The sequence below is a fragment of the Schistosoma haematobium genome, chromosome 3 (genome assembly GCF_000699445.3).
Source record: "Schistosoma haematobium chromosome 3, whole genome shotgun sequence".
Lineage (NCBI taxonomy): Eukaryota > Metazoa > Platyhelminthes > Trematoda > Strigeidida > Schistosomatidae > Schistosoma > Schistosoma haematobium.
The window spans coordinates 5,706,135-5,721,411 of NC_067198.1; the positions used below are offsets into that span (position 1 = coordinate 5,706,135).

The 15,277-nt window shown below is 36.8% G+C and overlaps 1 protein-coding gene across 1 annotated transcript; it reads right to left on the bottom strand.

Moving 5' to 3' along the window:
• Nucleotides 1-5,631: 5,631 nt before the first annotated feature.
• On the bottom strand, nucleotides 5,632-11,444 carry PTBP2_2 (Polypyrimidine tract-binding protein 2; the record flags this gene model as incomplete). Its single annotated transcript, XM_051218943.1, has 12 exons — nucleotides 5,632-5,700; nucleotides 5,747-5,810; nucleotides 5,850-6,141; nucleotides 6,186-6,278; nucleotides 6,455-6,488; nucleotides 6,977-7,567; nucleotides 8,301-8,411; nucleotides 8,458-8,874; nucleotides 8,907-8,987; nucleotides 11,207-11,221; nucleotides 11,301-11,363; nucleotides 11,409-11,444. The coding sequence occupies 12 exons, from the start codon at nucleotides 11,442-11,444 to the stop codon at nucleotides 5,632-5,634; spliced, it is 1,866 nt and encodes a 621-aa protein (XP_051068774.1).
• Nucleotides 11,445-15,277: the final 3,833 nt, after the last annotated feature.

Genomic DNA, 15,277 nt, shown 5'->3' on the forward strand with positions numbered 1-15,277 from the left:
ACTAGCTTCGTTAGACAATTCCTCGAGTTCTAGTGAGAAGCCTTTACCAGTGGAGCTACTCTGTGTCAGTTAAAGGAAAATGGGAGATGGTCATGTAGTTCCGTGGATTGGTTGAAGTTAGACAGTTGAGTGACAGCTCAGTCATCTAGAGGTTAATTGTTTGCACGTGAGATCGATTCCCCGTGATGCGGGATTGTAGATATGCACTTTTGAGGAATCCTATATTAGAAAGAAATGGTCATTCAGTGCTTACAAGTTTTCACTGGTGGCTTAAAATTGATTGATTCATAATCTTAATCAAAAATTTTCTGTATTTGAAATAAAGTATTTCGGTTCATTTCCATGAATTCTTTAAATTATGTTATTATGATGATGAAATTGAATAATAACGTGAATTAAATCCAAAAATACAAATATCAGTATAGGGTTGTGGAGATTATTAAGTTATTGAATGAGATCTTGAACCGATTGATGTTAAACCACCATTGAAAACGTAATAGGTTAAGCGTTCGCGCGCAAGACTGAAGGCTCTGGGTTCGAATCCCGTTCGCGGGGTCGTGGATGAGCACCGCTGAGGAGTCCCACAATAGGACGAAACGGTCGTCCAATGCTCCCGAGTTTTCAATGGTGGTCTAACATCAATCACTTTAAGATCTCAATCAATACAAATATCAATAATTATAATTTATGAAATTAAAGTGAAATCATTGAACAGATAATGAAAGATATACCAACTTTCTTCATTATTATCTATTAATCCATGATTAATCAGAATAGATTGTATTGGAATGATTTATGAAATAATTGTGTATTAGAAATATGATTGTAATAAATTATTCTATCAAACAATGAAAGTGATGCATTGTATAATTAAACAAAATGAAGATATTTCAATGTAATAATAGATGTGTAATAATTATGCAAACTGAATATGAAAGATTATGCAATTAACAATTATAAGGAAGATAATAATATACATGAATATATGTCAAAACACAATGATCAGGTTTGAATTAAGTAATCTCCAAAGACTCTGTTATGTATAGGTTTATTATCTAGCTTCTCTTTGAAACAGTTCGCTTTATACTATAGATCATTTTTATTAAAGTTTCTGGTAGAAATAGATTACCAGAATCGACTAGATGTTCAATAATAGAGATATTGACTAATTTGGATTCACCTTTTCATAACCAAGCTGGATAATGCTCAGATATACATTTGTGAAAAGCTCATTTTGTACAGTCAATTTAGCAAGCTCTTAAATACATAGTAAGGTGCCCCAAAGTGCAACCAGATTTGATGATTTCTACAGACATCCTGTTGGTATTTCTATGGGGTTCCTACTAAGTTCTCTCTTAACAGTATGTTTCATGGCTAAGCTTGAGAATACTGTTCTTCGATCAACAATTAATGGCTTTCATTTCTACTGGCGATTATGGATGACTCTTTCATTATATACGATAAGATCAATAATCTTAATAATATATAAAAGTTCAGTATGTCCCATCATATTCATACTGGAGTCAGCATCAGTCTTATTACTTTATTGAAATGTGTCCAGATAATGTTCTTGAGAAAGTCAGTTAAAAACCTTACGATTATACCATCCATTTTAGAGAACAAAACATCCTAAAAATACTCGTCCTGAGCTATCAATCAATCACCATCATTCCAAACAAAAATGCATCACTTTTTCAGAAGACCGGAAAGCTTTTTACAATGATCGACTTGAAGATAGAATTGGTGATATATGAAGACACGATCAATGTAGAATTATACAATATCCAACAAATACTTATGGAAAGTGGATCTCCTTTCAAGACCTGGAACCAAAATGCGTAATCTAAAATACCCTACTTTACCGTAGATTGCGTTCATGAACACTGAGTTCAGGAGAGAAACAACTTCAGAGTCCTTACGCAACCGATTTGCTAAATCCTTGGGGAGCTTTTATTCAGATGAGTTATGAAGTGCTTCCCAGTAAACGCCTGATGCAAGGATGTATCAAGGACAAACTAGCGTTTTGGGCCACTTCAGTGTATATCTACCACTTTACTTGCCCTTGTGGAACTTGGTTGCAGAAAGTGTGTTCTTTCCAGAGACAAATCTGAAGACTATCGCCCACGGTTAGCGAAAGGAGAGTGTAAATCAATCACACACTTGCATGGTTCGAACGTATGATTTCTAAAGATTCATTTGTTAATTTGAATACTGTGGAATATATAACGGATGTCAGTGGTTAGATTTACGACTAAAAACAATATCCTATGACATATCAGAAATTCAAAAAAAATTAGGGATTAGGAACCATGGCAAAGGATTACGAGGTTCGTAGTGTATAGTTCTATGCCCAGACCACAGGGGTTATTCTAGCTTCCGGACAGACCAGTCTTTTTTCTTCTTGAGTCACACTTTGACACTGCCAATAATAAGCTTATCACCCTTGACCGTCTTTGAGCATATGTGTGTTGCATACCCTATTCACCACATACCTGCGGCTTACTTTTGTCTATGAATATTGATTCACGTTTGATCAAATCGAGTTGCCCTCTCTGAGTCGTTTCTCTGAAGGATCAACGGGTTTGTTGAATGCACGTATCCAAAACCCATTTTCGTTATTTTCTGACGCGAATTAAGTCGATAATTATATAGGAGGGCAGCCGGGGCCCATATTTCGTTAACATCACCAAACGTTCAAAACATAGTCAAATCTACAGACCAGTAAAAGTCCTCAACTACTATATGGTTGAGCTGAACTCAACATTTTAATGCTTTACAAACATCTATATTACCATTATACTATGCATGTTTATACAAGTGTTGCGGACCTTACGTGAACGCATAATTGTATCTCAATAGCACGTTATCCCAAATGAATTAAAATAATCGTACAACCACTTTTATCTGGTTGGTTGTTTGGGTAATTTTTGCAACATTTTCTTCATAAAAATAAGTAATGAAGGTAGTGAAATGTTCTTCAACATTTAAATTTTTCCTGTTTGTAGTAGTAATAGGTTTATCTCTTGTCTTTCATACCTGTTTCAAAATAATCTCTACCACTGAAGAACAAAATATTTTTACGTCCATTTATATTCCTTTTGCAATAAGTTAGCCATCAAGTACGGCAACACGATCATTGTAATTCGTCCAATGAAGAATTCACTTCCCAGTAACAATAAATCATAGTCTTGTTACTGAATAGAGAACAGAAGTCTAGTCACTGTAGTACTAGTCTCATAATACGTTATCATGAAGAATATTAAGCGAGCTTTGAGGATGTTTCAGTTAATGTGTATTAAAAAACTGACCCGGAGTTTACCAATCTCTGGATGATAGTTTTGTAAAGTTTTTCAACAAAACGAGAATGATGTAGTCACACTCACTACTTTGTTCAATATAGCATACCACTGTTCTCACTTATATATATCTTTATTTGAAAGATGTACTGGATATAAAAAATGAAATACAATCCCAGCTCTTACGTAACATATCAAACAATGTCTTGCCGGATGATGGAATAAGCAATCACATTCTAGAAATCCACGTGTGAATAACAACCCTGATTATACTTTCAAATGACGAAATGAGAAGTGACATCATTTACTCCTAACCTATCCTTCTAAGTTAACCCGTCTGTAGGAGGATCCTTATAATCCTAGGAATTGAACTTAGGTTTTTTGATGCATACAAGACTGGCTGATTTAATAAGTTGAGAAAAACCAAAATGCTCAGAACAGGACGTGCAACAGACCACGAAGTCATTGATTGTTGGTGTAGGTCGTGCTGTCCTCATTGCCACCACCTGGACCCACCAGATAATCATACCCTCTTATTTAAAGACCTGAAATAATATAGCTGAAAACTGATAACACATGCACATATTACACTACACAATTCAGGTTAGCGTTTCATAGCATGATCGGAGGTTATACGGCTTCACCCTAGAATGAATCTAAAACATAAACTCTGCTGTTGAAAGAAATGTAAATAGGTTAACAACATATAACTTAGTCTTCGTAGGTAAGAATTCTAATTCGCGATTCAGATTGGGAACCATATCTTAACTGGTTAACAGGCCCGGAGAAACTTCACAATCGTTTCGACTTATTAGCAGTATACAAGATACTCCCAGTGTAAAAAAACTGTTGAATACTCGCTGTCTAGTTTGTTTAAAAGTCTTGATGGAAAAATAGACATACTACTTTTGTAGGTTGTACTTTTAGTGGATGGGTATCAGTTTGGGCATTATGGAATACTAAGTAGTGCGGAACAGTTGTTTCGCAGCGTTGTTCCCGTTATGGTATGGGACTCATTAGTAAGCAACTATGATCACACTAATGATAGAACTCTTAACCTCATGTCCAAACTATTGGACCCCTTAGTCCGGAGCCCAATGGTATAGATTTAGGTATTGACTTAATGCATACAGGAATTTGTACTCAGGGATCATTTCTACAGCAAACAAGCTTAGTTACCGCAAAAACGTCACTAGCAGGCCAATTTTGATCTACTCAAAATGACTACTTACTGTTCATATTGACTAATACACTTCACAAAACCCTATGAATAGTACTCTCGTAAGTGACTGAAAAGAAAACGTTTTTAATTAACGCAAACATTTTTTATTTACAATGTTTTGATCATTAAAATATGATTTTTTTTTTTGAAGTTTTAGTACGAACTGAAGCTGAAGGAATAAACCTAATTATTGAGGTTATCACTGAGAGCTTACGGATCTTTCTGTAAATTACTAAAGGAGCGTCTGAATATTTAGATAATGATAGACCAGTAAGTTAGAAAAGGGAGGTAGTGAGTGTGAAATAGAATGAACACATAAGCTTTATTGTATTTATTATTTAGTCATGTTTCTAGTATTCATAGAATATTAAGTTCATAATTATATAAACAACTGAGACACAATGATCGAAACAATCAGTTCTGAATTGACTACATTGAGATTTTTGTTGACGTTGTTAATCATTGTAAAACAAGCATACTGACAATTACAAATTACACTTGGTGAATCTACCAAAAGAAATTCAACTTTCAGATCGGCTGATTTTCTTGTGTTGATCAATTTCTCCAAACCCTGTTTTAAAGTTGTGAATACTCTAGCTCACAACCTCTAGTAACAGTTCTTGAAAAACTGACCGGTAAAGGAACAAAACGTTATGGAGTACATGAACTATTGTTTATCATTAACTGAGATGTAGATTGGTTGATCACTTGGTAACCGACGTCGATAAATATTTAAACTAGTTGATGGGAATATTTACAAGCATATGATCTTACAGTTAGTTCAGAAACACCCGAAACTTCGTATGTTATAAATGAGCTAAGATGTGTCGGAAATATCAACACTGCTACGTAAACTGAGATTAATGAAAATTATTAACAGTCCAGTAAACTCTACTTTTTGTGTTGGTCGTACGTTTGAATCATGTTTTGTAGATAAGATTGATAGGTTAACAATTGATAAGTATGAACAAATATAGCATAACATAAGAGCTTATGAGGCTGTTACAAAAGATTAAACGAAATAAGAAAAAAAACTAGCTAGAATATAAAAGTTTATGTACCAGAAATCGAAGTCAGAGAAAAGTAAACAAACTGGTTAGATAGATCACTCATTTATATCGCTGTTTTGCTGAAACTGATACGCAAATGGGAATTTTCTGTTAGCTGACAGTTGTGAAGGTCCTAAAAAGTAGATTAGTGATAAGCATCTTTACAAAAATTGACTTACAATCAAGGCTTGGATAGCCATATCAACGTTTTCCAGTTGAATTAAGGCCATCTTTTTATCTTTCCTGAACAAAGGAACATGGTTATATCAACAGACAACTTACATCATAAACTTAAAGTCCGTAACATGATATCCTTTAGTTTCAAAAATCATTCTAACCTCTTCTTCTGTGATTGCGGAGGGTATATTACTTAAATGCAAAACATGATTGGGAGCATAAATGTTCGCGAAATTCTTAGAATTCGGCTTTCTAAAACGATGAAGTGGACTATTGGTATAATCTTTAGTAAGTCCGACATCACTATCTTCTTTTGGTAACTGGACAATGTTAAAGCGTGAAACAGCTATTTTTAGAGGTTTTCCATACAATGGTTGTCCATTAAGATGATACAAAGCTACAGAAGTGACAGAATACTAAGACTCGTTATTAAGAGAATACCTGTAAGAGCTTGTTGTGAATCTGAAAATTGCACAAGAGCAGTACTTTTTTTATTGAACATTATTTTGACTCGTGTTACATCACCATAAACACCTGTTGAACAAAAGAATTGAAAATAATTAGAAATATCAGATAAACTACGAAAAAAACATTAAAAATGTGTCGACTGCACTCGGAAATGATAAGTGAGCTGAAGTTGCACTGCCATTCAGGCATTTCAGAAATATAGGGAAATTGATTTTTTTGAGAGAATAAATAAATAAACCTACCGAAGAGTGTGAATAATGCATCTGGATATACTTTCTAGTTCAGAAAACAGTAGGTAGATAAAAGCCAGGTATAAAATTGAAATGTGAGCACGCAAAGCATACGAACAAAATTAGTTTGTATATATGTGAAAATAAATAATGGAACAGACCAAAACGTGGTAAAAATGCATTTTAAGTTTGTGTAGATACCAACGTGAATTGGATTGTTGATTTGTACAGCGAAGATAAATTGTACCATTTCACAAGTGAATTAAGCACCATATCACAATGAAGTCGAATTGTAGTCAATCACATTGGAATCAAATGATAGATTTACGGAGAGGAAAAAGGAAAACAAAATAAACGCAATAAGTTAAAAACAATTGCGAACCATAGGCTTTATCACAATGAACAAAGCAATAATAACAATAAAGAATAGAATAAGAGTGAATTCAAAACTTCATCAAATAATCTGTAAGGAAATTGAAATGGAAAAAGGAAATCGGAGAAGACTAAAATCTAAGAAGAATAATCAATACGTACCTCCTCATTGAGATTGGAAACTATTAACACAGTACTAGTTCCAGTTTGACCCAAGTTAGGCACAGATTGATTAATCAAGTTTGGCAGAAGCTGTGTTTGGTTTTGTACAGTTGGTAAAGCTGTACGAGGACCTTGTAGAGCTGCAGCATTTAAAACAGTTCCTGGAGTTGGATTGATGGCAGAATTCCCACTTTGCGCAGTTAGAGCCATGAAACTGGCAGTTGCTGCGGCTGCAGCAGGGGTCAATGCAAGACCAGATTGTTGAGCAAGCAACGTTAACTGAATAGCAAGATCGTTGATACCTGACGCTGCAGCTTGCGGGACGGCTGTGAAAGCTGCGGCCGGATTACCTAGTGGTATATTTTGCCCGATAGAAGGTTGAGGAATCGAATTAATGGTTGAATTATTCGTCGATGCAGTTACTCCACCTGGGAGAGCTTGTAAACTGTTTAATTCATCATCCGTTAGAGGTGATACAGTATAATCACGGCATTTATCATTCTCGCGACGAACTTCCAAAGGCCCTCGGGCTTTCCAAAATTCCACTTGAAGAGAACAACAACCCGTATAAATATTTTGACCGTTTAGAAGCTAAAATATGGAATGTGATAGCAAGATTTTTGAAAAGAAAGACAGATGAAAACCAACCTTAAAAATGGTAATGAAACAGTGGAAGATTAAGAAGGTCAAGTGATGTTTAACTAAATTGTGGTCAGCAGTTTTGTAGATGACCGTTGATCCACCAATAACTAGCTTGATGAAGTAAATATTAGATAAGAACTGGTTAAGATTGCTGTTACAATTAAGAGTAATTTCGATCGACGGTTCTAAATTTTGCCTGGAGTTTTGAACTAAAGTGAATTGATGTTGTCCTGAGGTTATAGATAAAGATGAAATTTTGCTTAAGGATATTTAAAATGACACTATTAATCAACAATGGCAATAATAGTAATGAGAGTACGAGGAAATGAACTTTTCAAGTGCAACAGTAGTACATACTAATTGAGACAAATTATTTCTTAAGTTGAAGTGAGAAATGAAAATGTTAAGTTGTATGTTAAAATGATTTTTCTTCGTCTAGTCATAGGGAATTGACGAGCAGAGTAATGTAAGGTTCATAAAGAAGCTCAAAAGAAAATTTAGTACTTTGATTTACAAAAAGATCTCAATAAGTTTGCAATTAGTAGAGACTGATAAAGATTGCCAAGATAAGGCAATATTTAATCGTTTAGTTACCGATGGAATCGAGTGAATCGAAGCATTAACTGATAACCAAAATACACAGAAATGGCGACAATTGAATTTAATGAAATATTTTACTTACTAACATAGCAACGAACGCTTGGATATGGTTTTGAAATTCCAACAAGCATCGATATTGGTTGTTACGCAAGAAAATTAAGACACGTAAAATAGTTCCAAACCGATGAAATATCTAGAAAGCTAGACTGGGATGAAGAGGTTACCTTATACAAAATAACGTGGTTGATTTGTTGGCCCATGATATTGTCAATGACCACATGCAGTACAGTGTTAGGAACACCTGTCTGAGCACCCGGCAGATCCTGCTGAACAACACGGTTGGCATTCTTAATAGCGTTAACTATTGCATCGTTTTCTGAAATTAGTTCAAGATGGGAATGTGTAGAAAATTGAAAGATCAAGTGTTTCCCGTGTAAAGTTACGGGATACTTTAAATAGTGAGCAACTAGTTGCACAGCTTCCTCCAAAACGTGCATCTCAATGAGTGCTTGATTATTTCTTTTAGAAAGGACCATGTTTTTAAGAAGGCCAAAAGGTATGGCAAAAAGAGCGATCTCGTTTTCAGTTGCATCTGCTGGCATATTTCGTATGTGTATAACACGTGAAGGTGATGCTTCCAACCGGTCGACACGCGACTACAAAAGTGAGCAGTACTTTAAAAGTTTACCTTTTTAGTATCGACTGTTTCGAGGTCCATTGAGAGATGACCGTTGCGATGTAAATTTATGCTTGGTACACTTAAATCTCGCTAGAGAAAAGAAGAGATGGTTAAGTATTATAAGCATACTAGTAAACAAAATATTAGAGGAATGTCATATCTATAACAAATACATAAGAACAACTTACCGCTCTTATTAGCTGCGTGACTTATAAATTTACGGACGGGGAAAGAACGATCCAAGGTTCTTAATATACTCTTACCAGGTGTATGAAGCTGTGTATCTTACACTAACAGCGTTTAAAGATTAATTATTACCGAAAACTCAACACTTAATTTACAAAATGTTAGTTACATTCCTAATCACCCAAGCTAGTCCAGTATGTGATTATTTGTTTCAAGTTGTGCCTGTTTGGAAGAACCTTTTAAATTTAAACTGGGTGTTGATATCATTTAGAATCTCCAAAATGAACGGCTCCAAAGATGGGTGAACAACACATAACAGTTATATCAAAGGATGGGCGAGACTTTAATTTAGCGACGAGCCAATCAGAAGCGTTTGAGCAATTTCAAGGTCACGGAGCCAAGTTCAACACGCGATGCTAATATACTATCGGTTCACAGCGGATTTTAGAGAGGAGGTGACTAATGAGAGGTTACAACAGATGGGACGGCGAGACTCTAATTTGGGGACGAATCAATGGGAAGCGTTTGGGCAATCTCAATTATTAGCCAATCAGAAGACAGTATAAAGTAAAAGTATATTACAAGTAATGAATTACAGTGGATATTCTTCTTTTACATGATTTAAAAACTTGTTAGGGTTTGATAAAGGCTCAGAAGTTCTGAATTCAAAATGCATATGGTATAGAAACTCGTCTATAGGGTTAGGTTAAGGGAGCTAACATGCGATCGGTTTACATCGGATTTTAGAGAAGAGGTGTTTATTGACAGGCTACAACCTCAACCCTAACCTCCAAGTTTTTAAATCATGTAAAAGAAGAATATCCACCGTAATTTATTACTTTCTTGTAATATATTTTCACTTTATACTGTCTTTTGATTGGCTAACAATTGTCAAGGTCATTTAAGATCCGTTCAAGGGTCGTCGCTAAGTTAGAGTCTCGCCAAAGGATGTTATTAAGTTTGGAACTCGCAAGATTAGGTTTAGAAATTTAAAGATCAGTTCAAGTATCTATGAAACACGACTACTTCGCAAAACCTAGCCTGTACCTCCTCATGCAGAACGAACCAACTAATATATCTTGATATGCTTGATTCTTGATCTTCAGTCAATAATTAGACTATTTGGGTAATGCTCTGAAGCACATGGCGAGTAAACACAGGTAACAAGTCCTCGGCATCTTAAACGATGATGAGACTGGTATCACCGTGCCAGCTCATACAATGAATAAGAAAAATAAGACTTGACATGTCACCAGCTTCGAATGAAGCTAATTTTACAAACCCTTCGGTGGGAATGAAATACTAATAAAACCGGGGTTTAACTTTAGTCACGTATCAAACTACTAGTTTGAACAGGAAACCTGGACTGTGGATACAGTGCTTCTAAACCCTAGTCTGCATACTGGCAAGTGCGTACCGAAAGGTTTACTGAGCACAGGACTTGAGTTACGTATAATCAAATGATTGTAATGGTAAGTGGCACTGTAGCGAGTCCTCCAACTGATTATGCCTTAACACGTAACTCTTCTAGATTGAGGTGGCCATCGACCACAGGTTGCATCAAATCTTTAATTAGTACCCAATTTTACAGTACGGGAGGACTATCCCCCAGGCTCAAGTAGCAGTGGTTAACCTGTTACTCATCCGACTGGCACGTTTTTAGCCCTAATAGTCAAACGTGTTTGTTGAGATGATCCTATTCACTGAACAGATCGGTTTGTAAGACATCTTGTTTAACAATAATGAGAAGAACTTAGTTGCCTTGTGACCCGTAAACTCTCTGTAATTAATCTACTAACCGATTTTGTGAAGCACTTTTCCCCCGTTAACCCCTACAGTACAAAAATCTTTATCGTATAATTCACGGACTGATTTTGAAGTTCTGCAGTACTATCATATCCGGACACTACGTAAAGGTAATAATGCATGAACATCCGTAAGTTCTACACACTTTGTACGCATGTGCGACAAACTACCACAAAACCGAGTTGTACTTTCTATTACTGGCTGATGCCAAATCACGATACGAGTAGTACAAGCAATTGGATTTTCCATTTAGAGACGAATGCAATGAATAAACAATAGAATATATCTCAGTGGAGAAAAAATTACTTGGAACTTACTTTACGTTTGTTAGGCTAAAAAGAACAAACAAAAGCAATTTAGTACAAGGAAACTACTGGACATATTGCTTTTAAACAGAAGGCAAGCACTCACCATAGATGACGGGCATAGAACACCAAACATGGCGTCTCGGCGCCAGGTGTCATGTATCTCGTACTACCGGAAAAACAAACTACTAACAGCAATTCATATTTCGCTCACTTTCTCCTTGTATTTTGGAATATGAAAATGCTTCATTCGTTGCAATTTTTATTTTGACGTTGGCGCGCTTTACAAACTATAAATCCTTTCCTGGCCTATAGTGTCTTCAGCCATTGGTTTCTAGTTTCATTTCAGGGGTTGTCCCAATCTGAGGACTGTATTATTTCTGATTATTGTCGGCATTTTGTCCAACAAACGTTTGAGCATTGTGTACGATTGCTGGATCTTCGATCCCATATAGCGGTAAACAAATCCCCAAAATAAATTGTTCTGAATGTCTTCAAATTTGATGCTGAACTGATTAGTTTTGATTTTCACATCTATCTGCCTGCTCCCGGTCATACATCCTCACCAGATCACGAGTAGGTACAACTTGCTACGCACCTCTTACGACCATTAGTCACGCTACATTAAATAGTTTCAGATATATCGATAGCCTTTGAAATATATCTTCAAGCCTCTTCATTTCTGACTTCTGATTTGATTACGTCGACATACTTCGATTATATAGACGTAATGTGCAAAGTCTTTGTAGGCCTCCAAATACCTGTGACATCCTTAGCACTAAAACCGACGTGATATCTTACACCAATTCGTAAACTGTGTGTTCGTTCCTTATTGGAACATTATATATCATGTTTTATTTTCATTTTTACATATTGTGATATCGTTTTCATGTTTTTGGACAGTTTTCCACGCGTAGGTATATTCATCATGGCGGAACAGTTTCCTACGTTATTTAAGATTAAGACTCTCTCGATTCCTTCATTTCAGCTAGTGCCATTTTAGCCAGATAGTATCTATCCTTGGTTCTGCTGCTCAGAAGCTGACTTCCATGAGCACGGTGTGTCAGACCCACGTCCCCAATTCTTTGCAATAACGAGGGCACTACCGCGCGCTTTTAACAGGTACATCACACGTAGTGTTCTTACTGCCTTACGAAACTTTAAAAAAGGCTATCCTTAAGTGTGGATACCTGACCGATCGATGTAGGTTAGAACAACTCTTCCATAGCCTCGAGTTGCAACATGACCCAGAAACAGAAACGTTGCTGCGAATGCGAGAGGTCATTTGTCCACGAACCTTTGACGAGGGTCTGTTTATACAGTTCTCGTATTGCGAATAATATTTTAGATAATTAGTTACCGAGACGGATTGCACAGATACCTCTGGCACTTGATAATTATAAGTAGTATTTCTGATATTTACTTTGACAACGAGGTCGGGGGTTGTACAATAAAGTTTGCCATCGTTATGGTTAAATAACCCAGATTATTCAAACAAGAAGGAAAAGCTGGAGCATTTTTTCATGTCCTTGGTATGGATAGAAATGTGCAATTGCTGGCTTATGGCCCATATAATCTTTTCATAGAACGTCGGACTGAGGCTATAACATAATTAGGATTAAGATGAAATAATCATCCTTCAAAAGTGAATATATTAACGTTCTATCGTTAGTTTAGAAACGATTGAAAACTACTAATGTTTAAAACTCGATACTTCGCCGTAATCAGCCGTTTTCTCATAAGAATATAAAAACCCAGGGAAATGATAGAATTCCATTCTAAAAGATTCACTAAATGTTGGAAATAGAGGTACTTCAGCAAACTATACTGTAGTGACATTGGAGAAAGGCAAATCAGTTATTTCAAGGAAGGTTTATTAGTCATGGATTTTTCGAATTGTTTTCTGACCATTACTACAACAGCTCGAAGCGGACGGACCTAATTGTATTCACGATATTCATCCTCGAATGTATCCTTAGCTGATAGTCACTGCATCATAGGAAGACCATAAGCCGCTCACCAGCAAAGTCCATCCAACTCCGTCCTGGACAATGCTTTCCGGTTGTTTCCATTTGCCATTCATTCTTTTCATATTTGTTTCCAATTCTCGGTGTGGTGTGTTCTTTGTCCTTTCTTTTTTCCGTTTTCTCTTCAAGATTCCAGCTTAGCGCATTCCTCGTAATACAGTTAAATGATTTCCTCAATCTACGTCCAAACAACTCTCAACGTCTTTTCCTAATTTCCTCTTCAGATGGAACCTTGCTTGTTATCTCCATCAGAAGGCTGTTGTTGATGGTATCAGGTCAACGGACATTCAGTATCTTGCGAAGACAAATGTTTATAAATACTTGTACGTTTTTGATGATGGTTGTGGTAGTTCCCCACGTTCTAGCTCCATACAGTAGAACTTTCTTGACGTTCGTATCGAAGATTTTGACTGATATTGGTTGAAAGTTGTTTTTAGTTCCACATGTTCTTCAATTGTAGGAATGTGGGCCTCGCTTTGCCTATTTTTACTTTTACGTCTGCATCCGGCCCTCCTTGTACATCAATGGTGCTCCCCAGGTATGTGAAGGACTACACATCTTCCAGATTTTCTCCATGAAGTGTGATAGGGTTGGCGTTCTCCATGTTGTATTTGAGGACCTTGGTTTTCCCCTTGTGTATGTTGAGACCTACTGATGCAGAGACTGCTGCTAAGCTGTCTTCATCTGCATTTGTTCGTGAGTATGGTATAAGAGGGCAAGGTCATCTGCGAAGTTAAAATTGTCTAATTGATTCTGAGCTGTCCATTGTATGTTGTGTTTTCCCTCAGATGTCGTGGTCTTCACAATCCAGTTAACAACCAGAGGAAAGAGCAAGAAGGAGAGCAGACAGCCCTGTCTGTCTCCAGTCCTTACTTGGAATGCATCTGTCAGTTGTCCTTCATGCCCGACTCTGCACTGTAGTCCGTCGTATGAGTTCCATATGATGTTGACAAATTTCTCAGGTGCTCCATAGTATCGAAGAAGTTTCCATAAAGTTCTCTTATCTACACCGTCAAAAGCCTTTTCATAATCAATGAAGTTGATGTATAGTGACGAGTTCTACACAACCGATTTTTCGGCTATGATCCGTAGTGTCGCAATTTGGTCCATGCACGACCGCTCCTTGCGGAATCCAGCCTGTTGTTATCGAAGTTGGGCGTCTACTGCACCTTTCATCCTGTTCAGCAACACCCTGTTGAAAACTTTACCTGGTCCTGACAGTAGTGTGATCCTTTTGTAATTCTCACAGTCGCCAAGATCTTCCTTACCCTTTTATTGTTGACCGATCTTTCTGGTCTACTATATTTCCCTACCAGTTTCTTTGTCGTGTCACGTAGTTGCTCCATATTTCCTTCTCTTGCAGCTTTTTCTGCTATCGTTTCTGAGTCTTCCACATATTTCTGTTTGTCAGCTCTAATACTTCTCTTCACCTCCTTGTTTGCTTCTTTGTATTCAGCTAGTGCCTTGACTTTATTCGGCTGCTGTTAATTGCAGTCTTCTTGTTCTTCTCTTCTTGAATCTTGCGCTTGGACAGGGATTCATTCCTTATGATGGAGCTTCTTGCAGCCCAGAATCTCCTGACACGTCGAAGTTAGTGCTTCTTTGTTCTCTTTCGAGTTGTCCTCCATCGCAGTTTATTCTCCTTTCAGTAGATGCTGTAAGGCTTTGAACCTGTTGTTGAGAGCTATACTGGATTCGCTATGATTGATTGTGGCCTCTCATAGAACTAACCTTTGTCGTCATCATTGCTATTATTGATGGGTTTATAGCACTGAATAACATTCATTATGATTCTTTACTTCTTTCTTTGGGAGGATGCTTTGATGATCCTGGATTCATGAGATTCCCACCCAATAAGTGCGTTTCGTGCTTGTTTGGACAGTATCAGATTAACACCTTTAGTGTGTGGAGCATTTACGTTTTCGTGACCGGAGTACAGCAGCTCCTCTTCCGTAGCTAACCTTTGCTGTCCAGTTCGCATCAAATGGGTTTCGCTGACTCCGGAAACTGCCAAGCTGTATCTCTGTATTTTCGTTGCTATTTGACTGGTCCTCCC